Raw genomic sequence first — 12152 nt, forward strand, 5'->3', positions numbered from 1 at the left:
AGCTCCAAACTTTGTCTCTGTAACTCCTTCAATGGGAGTTTTGTTCCCAATTCTAAGAAGGGGTGAAGTGTCCACATTTTGGTCTTCCTTCTTCTTGAGTTTCATGTGTTTTACAAATTGTATCTTGGGTATTCTAAGTTTCTGGGCTAATACCCACTTATCAGTGAGACGCACAGTACTCTTAAAAGCTATAATAAAAAGACTTCCAGAGTGTATTTGGTTTATTGGTTACTGATAGAACATCATATGGTACATGACTGTAGCAATTCCCCCACAACCCCAATAATCTTTCTTGTAATCCAAGAAAAATATTTCTTGTGATAGCACAGAAACAGATGTATAAAATATGTTGCTGTGTTGAAAGTTGCAGGCTCTTAATTTTATTTTTAAAATCTAATTCTTACTCAGTAGGCCTGAGTGGCCTGGAAATTGATGTGTAGTTTGGTCTTGAACTTGTAGAATATTTCTGGCTCTGCCTTTGGGTGCTAGAGTTACAGGTGTTATCACTACACAGCTTTCGGTTTTGAAGAATCTTTTGTGTATGTTTAAATTGAGATGATGAATGTGGCTAAACCTCAATCGTTCCTTCCCTTTGGCTGTACCTGATGGATTTATAAAAGGAAGGGGTGGTGGTGGAGAGATGACTCATGACTCTGCTGCCCTCATTCAGAGCATGATCACATCCTTGTTTGCAAGACTTGCTGTAGCATGAAAGTAATTTCAGCTTCTTGTTATAAAGATGTTTATCAATCAATCTTGCCCTTCCTGAAATCCAAGTTCTTACAGGAAAGAGTGAAACTAAAGAGGCAAAAGTAAGTGCTAGTTAAGCCTGTGGCTGGTTCCCTTCTCCACGTTGAGTGTGATAGAGATACTTTTAAACCTGATTTTTCAGTAATTCCTCTCTATCTTCATTAACTTAGTTCTTTTGGTGTGCTTTGCCTTCTTTTTTACTACAAGTAATACCACATGAATATCTCCTATTTTACAGAGCATGAGTATTAGTATAGAACTGCTGAGTTAGAAGTTATGTACATAAATACATTTAAACTTATTTTCATCATAAACTTTGATACCACAAGAAAAACACACAATAAGTTTACAAACTTTTTTCTTTTTCTTTTCTTTCTTTCTTTCTTTCTTTTTTTTTTTTTTTGAGACAGGGTTTCTCTGTGTAGCCTGGCTGTCCTGGAACTCACTCTGTAGACCAGGCTGGCCTCGAACACAGAAATCTGCCTGCCTCTGCCTCCCAAGTGCTGGGATAAATGCATGTGCCACCATCGCCTGGCAAGTGTACAAACTTTAAAGCGTAGTATATCATAGTGGAGAAACATGCTTTTCAGTTTCTTTAAAAATAATTACTATCTTTTGACATTTTTTATTTCTTTTTTTTTTGAGATTCTAATATAAATGACATCATTTCTCCATTCCTTTTTCTCTCTCTCCAAACCCTTCCATATACCCCTTTTTGCTCTTTTTCAGATTCATTCCCTCTTTTTTTTACTAACTGTTATTAATTGCATATATGTATATACATATGTATTCCTAAATATAGGCTTCTCGGTTTCTATAATGTTACTTGCATGCAAGTTTGTAGAACTGACCATTTGGTATGGAGTAGCAACTTGGTGTGCTCTTCCCACCCTCAGACATGTTTGCAGTTCTTTGTGTAAGGCTGAGGCTTTGTCTTTTTTCTATCTACTTTGACATGTCTGTTGGTGTCCTTGTTTAGCTCATGCTTAGGCAGTCATGCTGCTGAAACTGTATGCGTATAGCTTCTTACGTTACTAGGAGACACGGTCTCACAGCAAACTCCTTGCCCTCCTGCCCTTACTGCCTTTTCTTCTGCGATGTTCTCTTGCCTGAGGTGTAGGAGTTGTTTTGTAGATGCAGCTATTGGGACCAGACTCCACAACTCTGCCTATTTATTGATTGTAGTTTTCTGTGTGATTGTCTTGCCTGTTGCAAAGAGAAGTTTCCTTGAAGAGGGATGAGGACTGCAGTTATCTGTGAGTATAAGATGAATATTTAGAATGTAGTTGGGGATTATTATGGTTAAAAATAAATAATAAAGCAGTGGTTGTAGGTTTCCTTCCAAGATCCATGACTACTTGGGTAGTTGGATAGGTTACAGGTGCCGGCATGATTTTGCTCTTGTCGAATGGGCCTTAAGTCTGGTTAAAGAGCATTGGCTATGGCCAAGGTAGACTGTGTGGGACCCTACAAACTCTACTGCTGGCTGAGAAACTAACTGCAAAAGGCACAAAGAAATCCTGTTTGGTGTGGCTTAAATAACCAGACTAGGTCAAACTTCTGGAATCTGACCCCGAACAGTTTATTTTTGGCATATTTAAATAGTACTTGGGGCTGATGAGATGGCTCTGATAATTGTCACAGTAAAATGTAGTTTGCATTGAAACTCCCTTGCAAAGCACGTGTCTTTTGCAAAGTACCTGTGACCTCTTCCACAAGAATGGGTTCTACTGACTGAGAAACAGTGTTCAGAATAAGGGTCTAGAGAGAGTGTCATGCAATGCTGGTGATTGTGGTTCATAGACATAGCTGGGTAGGACTGTTGGTTGCTTCCTTAATTTTGAAGCTAGCATATTGCTTAGGTATCTTTTAAAGTTGTAACTGTGTATCTGTATGTGGGTGTGTGCCTGTGAACTCAGGGGCTAGAGAAACCAGAAGAGGGATAGTAGATCCCTGAAGCTGGAGTTGCAGGGGGTTGTGAGCCACCTGATATGGTCCTCAGAATTCTTAATTGCTGAACCATCTTTCCCTATATTTATTTTTAATTTTTAAAGGCAAGGTCTCATTGTATAGCCTGGCTGTCCTGTAATTTACTATGTAAGCCAGATGGCCTTGAACTCACATTGGTCCACTTGCCTCTACCTCTGGTGTGCTGAGATTAAAGGTGTGCCACCATGACTAGCTACTTTTTTCACGTGTATTGTTTATATATATGTTTTTAAATAGTCTGTGTAATAAGAATTATTTGCAAGAATAGGGGTGAAGAGGTAGCTCAGGGGTTGACTATTTATAAGAACATATGTAAGGGGAGAAAAATAGCACAAAAGCTAAAAATAATCACAACAGAATTCCTGAAGAGAATCCAACCCAATTCTCTCTGTAGCTTTTTCTTTTCTTTTCTTTTCTTTTCTTTTCTTTTCTTTTCTTTTCTTTTCTTTTCTTTTCATGTTTTTCCATGGAGGGTATCAGACCTAAAGACTGCATGTTAAGCAAGATCTCTATCACTGAGCTGCACACAACCTCTGTGTATCTTCTAGCTTGTACCCATATGTCTAAGAGGCAAAGAGAGCCAACAACATGTGCCAAGGCAGTGGATAAGTTTACGTTTTTATGTTTTGTATATTTACATAATAGCTATGTGGTCCAAAATGTTATATTAGTCAATTAGCTTGTGATAACTTCACTTTGGAATATTTGTTTTAAAACATAATATTACCTATAATAGAATTTTTTTAAAAGAATTATTTATTTATTTATTTATTTATTTATTTATTTTTAAGATTTATTTATTCATTATATGTAAGTACACTGTAGCTGTCTTCAGACACTCCAGAAGAGGGAGTCAGATCTTGTTACGGATGGTTATGAGCCACCATGTGGTTGCTGGGATTTGAACTCNGGACNTTNGGAAGAGCAGTCGGGTGCTCTTACCCACTGAGCGATCTCACCAGCCCCACCTATAATAGAATTAAATACATCTTGTATCTCTTAAGGGATAAACTACTTTAAAAACATTAAATTTGGCTAATAGCTTAACTCTGAATGGAAGACAAGAAAATGTCAGTGTGACTCTGAGGGTCACGTTTCCTCTTAAATAGTTTCAAGTAACTCATAGCATTTAGATTCAGCTTTATTTCTGTTAGATGAACATATCCTGAATTTCAGAATATTGCCTCCTTGTCTCTGTTCCTGGGATAGTTTGCTTGGTTTGAGATCTATAAATACTTCATGCATGTCTTCTTGGTGCTGTTTTTAATCTATGAAATCAAATGAAGAGAAGGAAGTGGTGGAAAGGAAGAAGGATGGGAGGAAGAGAAGGGGTCAGAGTCCAGATCTATTGTTTATATTATTTGGAAACACTCCATTTCTGAGAATCTAGGTGTTCTCTGGTGGGAAAACCCCTGAGGTAGCTTTTCCCAGGAACATCCCAGACTTGCCCTCCGAAGTCACTCCATATGGAAACCCCCTTCTGCCATGGGTGTCTCCTCTTCTCTCTCCTTCCTTTGGAGGCAACAACAATATGATTAGAAGCCAAGGACGTGAGTAGCAAAGACGTACACTGGGATCTTATTCACTAGCTAGTACACCCATGACTGTGCTGGGTTGGTCTGGCTTATCCCTAAAGATACCAGTACTCCACCAGGATATGAAAAAGCAAGTGAGATCATGTTTAAACAATCTTACGCCATTTCAGAAACATAAATTCTCACTGAACGTTACTTTTTTGTTATTCGTTCAATTATGTGTTTATTTATTCTTTCTGTGCCAGATTACAAGCTGGGCAGCCGCTCATGGTCTTCAAGTGCTTACTGGGGTGGTAGATAAGGAGATGTTTCCATTGCTAGAGAAATGGGCTTCAAAAGATGTTAGAAGTATGGGAGGATAAGCCAGAACTAGAGAGGAGTGGTGGCTCCTGAAGCGATGTTGCCTTTGCTGTGTTCTTACTCACCCTCATGGTGTTTAGGGTAGTGTTGGAGGGGGAGGCATGTTCATTGGCTGAGGATGCAGAGCTCCATGTGCTCAGGAAAATGGAGGAATTGTAGTGATGAAGCTGGTCCTACTGACTTGCCGTGACACAGCTCTGTAGGATCAGCTGACAAAATCATCCCTGATAAAAGTCATATCTAGGAATTGGAGCCTGGTAACGTGCTCTCCTGGCATCTCTGGTCAAGGGTCCTTGCCACCTGTGACTCCAAATGCTGGCACAAACAGTCATAGGCAAGGAAGGACAATGGATGAAAGTAGTGTGTAGCTTTAAGCAACATTTTTAACATCTGCTCTCCCTCTGGCAGGAACAAAAATATTCAGAGATATTTATCCCTCCTTTTAGCTACCAGATGATTGAAACCCAAATTTGAGTTTCCCCAGGAATCTCATTCTGGGAAAAGGGAAAGACTGAATCCTGATGCCCCCACTTCCCCCCAGATTGTAGAGAGGAGAACTTGTCTTCTGGAAAGAGATTGCAAAGTTCTGACAACCTGCCAGGCTACCATGTAAGGTGGACTATAACCTAGGTAATGATGATGGAAAGTACCACACCTTGGCTAAGACTCCTTGTCATGAGTTTGCCTAGCTTGTTATAGGCAGGGACCTGAAGATGAACTTGAGGAACCTCCTTAGAGACTCTCTCTCTTTCTCTTTGTTTCTCTCTCTCTCTCTCTCTTTCTCTCTCTCTCAGATTTATTTATTTTATGTATGTATGTATGTATGTATGTATGTATGTATGTATGTGTATGTATGTATGCATGCATGTGTCTTCAGACACACCAGAAGAGGACATCGGATCCCATTATAGATGGCTGTGAGTCACCATGTGGTTGCTGAGAATTGGGCTCAGTCAATTCTCAAGCAGTCAGTGCTCTTAACCTCTGAGCCATTTCTCCAGCCCCCAGTTTCTCCTTCCTGTGGTGACCACTTTGAATACATTTACTTTCTCTGCTTGTCACTGTTATTTGTTTATTGGCATGTGGAGGACAGGGGTGGCCAAGCCTAGGTTGTTAGGGCTGCAGGGCCCAGGCTCTGGCCAAAACAAGTCTGAGTAAATGTATAAGAAAATAGTGACTGCAGATAGGAATTAGAACGTGAAGGGAGCTTGTTGCAGACCAGGTTTGGCAGCTTATCCGTTCTCTTCTGCCAGGTTCTCCCTGATGCTTCACTACAAGGTGGTTTCCTATTCACCTTCAGTTTGAGATGATGTTTTCTGCCGGAGACTGATGATGCTTCAGAATTCCAAGATCCTATTGGACAATGGTGGCAGCAAAAGGTCAGAAGCTGGAACGTTAATCCTTGAGAACTAGGAGCTGGAGAGAGCTGACAGAACAGGGAAGCCATCCAGGATCTTCTACAAGGGACTTTCCCCCCTTGTGCTATGAGTTTTAAAAAAGTACATTACTCTACCATATACACTAATAATTTCAGTTTAGCTAATGACTGTCTAATAAGAGCTTCAAATACAATTTTCATTAGGATATTGAAATATTCAAGCAAGCTTTTGGATTGCTTTACTCAACACAGTTACTCTGTAAGCCAAATTCTTCAGAATGGAAGCCCCTAGAATAAAATGGCACAGTTTAAGGTGTTACTAAAGGGGAGAGTGGACATTGGGGTCCCGTTCCTAAGAAGTTTCTGCAATTGATACTGCTCAGCAAAGGTAAAATCAGCTTTTTCCAATGGAGTCTCATTAAATTAACCATACTTTAGGGCAGGCTACATAACCAGAAGTAGCTGGCCCGTTGCTAACGGATGGTATATCTTGTAGACTTTTTGCTTTGTTTGGAGGTTTTTGTTTTGTTTGTTTTGCCTTGTTTTGTCTCATGGACTTTATGGTCTTTTGCTTATTTGTTTTTACATTTTTGAATGTGTGTGTATGTATATTTGAGAGACAGAGAAAGAATGTGAAGTTGGGTGGGTAGGGAGGTGAGATGGAAGATTTGGGAGGAATTGGGGGTGGGGAAAGCATGATCAAGAAAAGAAAAGAAAAAAAGGTTTTTCAGAGGGTGAGTACATAGCCACTTCAAGTACAGAAAACAAGAGGAATAATTTGGAAATTTTACAGAGTCCTTTGCAGGGGGAACCCCTGAAGCATGTTTAATAAGCAGTTTTGGAAATTAGTTTCATGGAGTGTCCTACCTCAGAAGCCAACGTCAAACTTGGAAAATTTAGGAGTATCAAGTTTCCTGAGGAGATACTGCTCAGTCACAATCTTGGTCTCATTCAAACTTCTTTCAACAGTGAGGAAATAGCACCTTCACAAGTCTCTGGTCTCAGGGAAAGCAGGCATCTGAGAGTCAAGGGGTGGGGGCAGGGTGGGAATCCAGGAACTGTGGTGCACATATGGAGAAAGGTAGGAGGCAGAATTTAACTGTTGATTTTGGATTGTTCTCAAGTCGTATGTGTGGTTTGCAGGTCCTGAGTCAGGTTGGGAAATGTATTAGAGGTTCAAGAAGCAAGAATCCAAAGTAAGTGTGTGTGTGTGTGTGTGTGTGTGTGTGTGTGTGTGTGTGTGTTTAAAGCAAGATTTTCTAAGGTGAGGAGACACCAGGAATGGCCTTCTAGGTTAACCTATATTAAAAGAGGGGAACATATTTCTACAGCATAATGTATGTAGCAAGCGGTACCCTACCCCAAGACACCAAGTCACGACTGTAGTCCAGGCTCATTTAGGCAGTGAGGGAGGGTAAACAAGCATCACAAATTATCAAGCCAGCTAGTGGAAGATTAGTAGTGGCTGGGCAGTACTAAGGCAGGATTGGGAGAAGGTAGGGGGATTGTCAACGTGGGCAAATTTCCTATCCTAGAATGACTATTCTATGCACAGAACTAGGCATACAGATAGATTGGCTAAGGGGAGAAATCTGTGTACAGTGTCCATTATGAACTCCACCCCAGCAAAAGTGAAAGGAATTATTGAGAGCAAAGATTGTTGCTAAACTGGACATTGAACTTGGGGAATTCCAACCCAGGTATTCACATATAAGCAGACACAAGGACTCTTCTCATTCAGCCTCTGACTACAGACATGGCTTCTGTCTGCACCTGTGTAAGTTGGGGTTTGGTAAATGAATGGGAAGGAAAAGTATTTCCATGTATTGGGAATACAGTTCCACAACTCGGGAGGGGACAATGGACTAGAAGGTGAGGCAGTTGGGTGAGGAGCATTTAGGAGAAAAGGCAGACATTAATAACTGCACAATAGGAAGAGGGTACTCTGAAGAGAGGCTGGTCATTTGACTTATTAAACTTTTAAAATATTTTATTATGCATTTATTATATGTGTGCATGTATATGCAGGGTCAGGGCCAGAAGGTAACCTTCAGGAGTCAGTTCTCTCCCTTCACCACGTAGGTTCTAGGTATCAAACTTAGAGGCGAGGCTTGGCAGCAAGAGATTTTATTGACTGACTGATTGACTGATTGATTTGCTTATTTGTTATTTATTTAAACAGCTGAGCCATTTTTGCCATCCCCACTTAGGAGAAATGGTAGGACACTGTGCTTCATGAGGCTGGCAAGATGTGAAATTAGGGAAATAACTTTCAGAATTCTTAGCCTTAAGCTTCTCTCTCTTTTCAAAGGAAAACTTCATAAAACTCATTTTTCTTGTTGTTGGTGACATAACTAACACATTACCTTAAACAGGTTATGCTCCAATGTAAAGAATGTGCAATCAGGGCAATGTTCAATACAGGACAAAACTGAAGAAGAATATGGACTATTTAGGTTGGGAAGGTTTCTTGAATGGAGTATGAGGAAGTTTTCATAAAGTCTATAGGGCTTATTCTTCCCTAACTTAATTCTTCAGTAAATGAAGTTAAACTTAGATATAGTTTCTGTCTTCTGTGAGTAGGATCCTGGTCTAATTTAAAAAGGATATTATGTTCTATAACAATAGATAGAAAAATATAAGAGATACAGATTAACACCATTAAGCACAGCATCACCACAACATGGACATTACCAGAAACGAACAGGAACATTAATAAGAATGTAGAAGCGTAGAAACTGTATAACTTAATTAGGGTTTTTTTTTTTTTTTTCCTGAGTTAGTCACAGAAGGTGAGTCAGCTGAGAGCATTCTGTGAGACTGCCAAATCTTGGAAATTCGCTTTGGGTTCGTTTAAGGATCTGTGTACAAGTTTTGAAGCCCTGTAGTTTCATGAACCCAATGTTCCGATTTGGGTCATGATATAAGGAATTAAAAGTTTCAAGACAGGGAGAGATGCAGATTGTTGGGAAGGAACCGGAGGGCTGACCAGGCAGGACAGTGAAGCTGAGGAGTAGGGAGTAAAGCGTGGCAGGCATTCTTAGATGACTCTCTTGGCTTTCTTTTCTTAGGTTGTCCATTCAAATCAATGGCCATTAATGACCTTTGAGACCACTAAGAATGACAAAGTGAAGAAGATAAATGAACATATTAGGTCCCAAATCAAGGTCTCTGTACAGGACCAGATCCTTACGCTAGACTCCAAGATCCTCAAGTCCCATAGAAAACTGTCATCTTATGGGATTGACAAGGAGACCACTATCCACCTTACCCTAAAGGTGGTGAAGCCCAGTGATGAAGAGCTGCCCTTGTTTCTGGTGGAGTCAAAAAACGGGCAAAGGCACCTCCTCCGAGTTCGAAGATCCAGCTCAGTGGCCCAGGTGAAAGAGATGATCAAGAATGTGGCCGCTGTGACCCCCAAGAAGCAGATTGTGAATTGCAACGGAAAGAAGCTGGAAGATGGAAAGATCATGGCTGACTACAACATCAAGAGTGGCAGTTTGCTCTTTCTGACAGCATACTGCATTGGGGGATGACTACGGGGATGAGGTGATGAGAAGCTCAAAGCCGATTTCCTTTGAGCTATTACCAATCACATCTCTTGATGATATAAAAAAAAATAATGAGAATGAAATAAATATTTGAGAGAAGTGGGGTAGATTAAAAATATTTGTCAAGTCTGCGAATCTTGTTTCTAACATAGTTCATTAGCAGGGTTGTTGATGAGGGCAAAAGCTGAAACTTTAGTCAGGTGTGGTGGTGCAAACTTAATTCCAGGACTTGGGAGGCAGGGGCAGGTGGATCAATGAATGACTGTTGAACCAAATTGAATTTTTATTATAGAGTATAGAGAAATAATGTGTTATGGAATATCATTGTTTACCATAACTGGATCATAGTCTAATAAATTTTTTAAATTCAGTCATCATCTTCTTGTTTAAAGACATTTGGTATGAAATAAAAACTAACACCTTCTCCATGTGTTGTGTGGGTAACGAAGGGAAAGAGCCTTATCCTATCTGGCAGATGGGAGTCCCAGTTTAACCAGGGCCAGCACAATTGCCTATTATTTGCAGACATTCTTTGGCGTTCTGAGGTGGGCATGGTGACCTGGCTAGGTTTGCATTAGCTGGACTGGCTCCCCGAGAACGGAAACCATGCCCTCCTTCTGGAAGAGATCTCTGTAAGGTGGGGCCCATAACTTCTTTGTTAACCTGAGACTCCACCTGATGGCTGAGGTCATGGAATTTTTTATGGTCTTTTGTAAGCCTGGAGAAAAACTAAAGGTCAGCACCAGGGTGCTCATCATCTTATCTCCATGTGGATTCTTCAGGGCCGGTAGGTACAAAGTCTCCTCAGGGTGCATCTGGCCCCCTCCTGCATCCTGCTTCCCTCCTTACAGAAAGTCCCAAGAGCCATTTACCATATCACTATTTAAGAGTGTTTATATATTTCAGGAGTCCCCTCTCCGCACCACGCGAGAAACCAAACCCTACCCGGTGAGAGAAAAGAATCTCTCTTCTAACACAGAACTCATGGAGCACAAAACTTGCAGATCCTCATGCAAAGACAAAATTTTTGATCATCCTATTTCTGGGACTCTGAGCCTATCTCAGGTTTTTCACTGTCCCTCCTATGGCCTCCCCAGACTCCGCAAGAGCCTCAGTGCCGCCCCCTTCACTTCCTTGTTCCTCAGTGTGTAGATGAGAGGATTGAGCGCGGGTGTGACCACCGTGTAGAAGAGCGAGACGAACTTGCCACGGCCCTGGTTGTAACTATGCGTGGGTTGCAGGTAGGTGTAGGTGGCAGAGCCATAAAATAGGCAGACGGCGGTCAAGTGAGAGCCACATGTGCTCGCCGCTTTCCGCCAGCCAGAGCTGGAGTGCATGCCCCAGACCGCGCGGCCCACGGCGATGTAGGAGGCCAGGATGACCGCAGAAGGCACCAACAGGATGACCACACGCGCGGCGAACATCTGGCGTTCGGTGGCGCTGCGGCCGCCCCGGCAGGCCAGCTGCAGCAGCGCCGGCAACTCGCAGATGAAATGGTCCAGACAGCGGGGCGCGCACAGCGGACGCGCGGCCAGCAGGGCGGTCTGCGCCACGGAGTTGGCCAGGCCACCGAGCCAGGAGGCTCCGGCCAGCGTGCGGCACAGTAGTGGCGAGGCGAGTGAGGCGTAGCGCAGAGGGTTGCACACGGCAGCCGCGCGGTCCAGCGCCATGACGGCCAGCAGCACGCACTCGGCGGAGCCCAGCGCCAGCGATGAGCACAGCTGCGCCATGCACCCAGCGCGCGGTAGCTGCAGCACTGAGCCGCGCAGGCTGGCCAGCAGCGGTGGCACCACACTAGTGGTGAAACCCACATCCACCAGAGCCAAGTGGCAAAGGAAGTAGTACATGGGTGTGTGCAGGCGAGGGTCGCGAATGACCAGCAACACCAACGCCGCGTTGCCGGTGAGCGTTAATAGGTAGCAGAGAAGGACCAGAGTGAAGAGGACAGGCTGCAGAGAGGGCCAGTCTGTGAAACCCAGCAGTAGGAAACGCTCCGCTGAGCTGTGGTTAGCCTGAGGAGAAACTCCAAGAAGGTTCAGAAAGGCAAGACAAAAATATTTAATACTAGACGGTGTTGCAGGCTTTGCGCTGGGAGGCAAAGTCCAGAAATTTCTATGAGTTCAAGCCCACCCAGGGCTTCATTGTAAGACCCTGTCTTACCGCTATCCACAACAAGTAAGAACCTCCAATATTGGATAAACTCGGCACATGCCCAAGTTTTAGTTTTGTTACATAGCCACATGCCACTATTCCTTTAGAAGTCCTTCAAGGGGGATATAGAAACTCTACTTAACAGGTGAGCCAGTTAGAGACAATTTACAAGACCAAATTGTCCTAAGTCTATCGCTAGCTAACCAGGTCTGTGTTCCTGGTTCTGGTTGTCCTTCCAGGGATTAAGGAAGAAATTCAGCATCCCTCCTAAGGGCAGCTATAAAGATACTGTGCACATGAAGGGCGTACTCCATTCTGAGCACTCCACCCCCCATTTTCCTTAAAAGTGGGCATTGTCTAAGAGTTAAGCCTGAGTGAGACTAGATGGAGCAGTATTGTCACCTTTTTTATTTATGCAACAATTAAAGCCAAGTGAGC

At 42.6% G+C, this 12152-nt stretch overlaps 2 protein-coding genes across 2 annotated transcripts; one reads left to right on the plus strand and one right to left on the minus strand.

The window, feature by feature from the left end:
• Positions 1–7710: 7710 nt before the first annotated feature.
• Ubd (ubiquitin D) lies at positions 7711–9938 on the plus strand. Its single transcript, XM_021218495.1, has 2 exons — positions 7711–7789; positions 9084–9938. Exons 1-2 carry the CDS (start codon positions 7769–7771, stop codon positions 9546–9548), a joined length of 486 nt encoding a protein of 161 aa, XP_021074154.1. The 5' UTR covers positions 7711–7768; the 3' UTR covers positions 9549–9938.
• A 707-nt stretch (positions 9939–10645) lies between these two features.
• Positions 10646–11805, minus strand: LOC110335351 (putative olfactory receptor 2I1). The gene is given in 3 exon segments (XM_021217429.1): positions 10646–11582; positions 11584–11603; positions 11605–11805. Coding segments are annotated over 3 exon segments (1158 nt in total).
• Positions 11806–12152: the final 347 nt, after the last annotated feature.

This window comes from Mus pahari, chromosome 18 (assembly GCF_900095145.1).
Source record: "Mus pahari chromosome 18, PAHARI_EIJ_v1.1, whole genome shotgun sequence".
NCBI classification, from domain to species: domain Eukaryota; kingdom Metazoa; phylum Chordata; class Mammalia; order Rodentia; family Muridae; genus Mus; species Mus pahari.

Bases quoted from the DNA above. Each gene is read 5' to 3' on its own strand.
- Ubd (XM_021218495.1), top strand. From the start codon at position 7,769: ATGGCTTCTGTCTGCACCTGT. The intron at 7,790-9,083 runs GTAAGTTGGGGT...TTCTTTTCTTAG, and splicing joins TGGCTTCTGTCTGCACCTGT to GTTGTCCATTCAAATCAATG.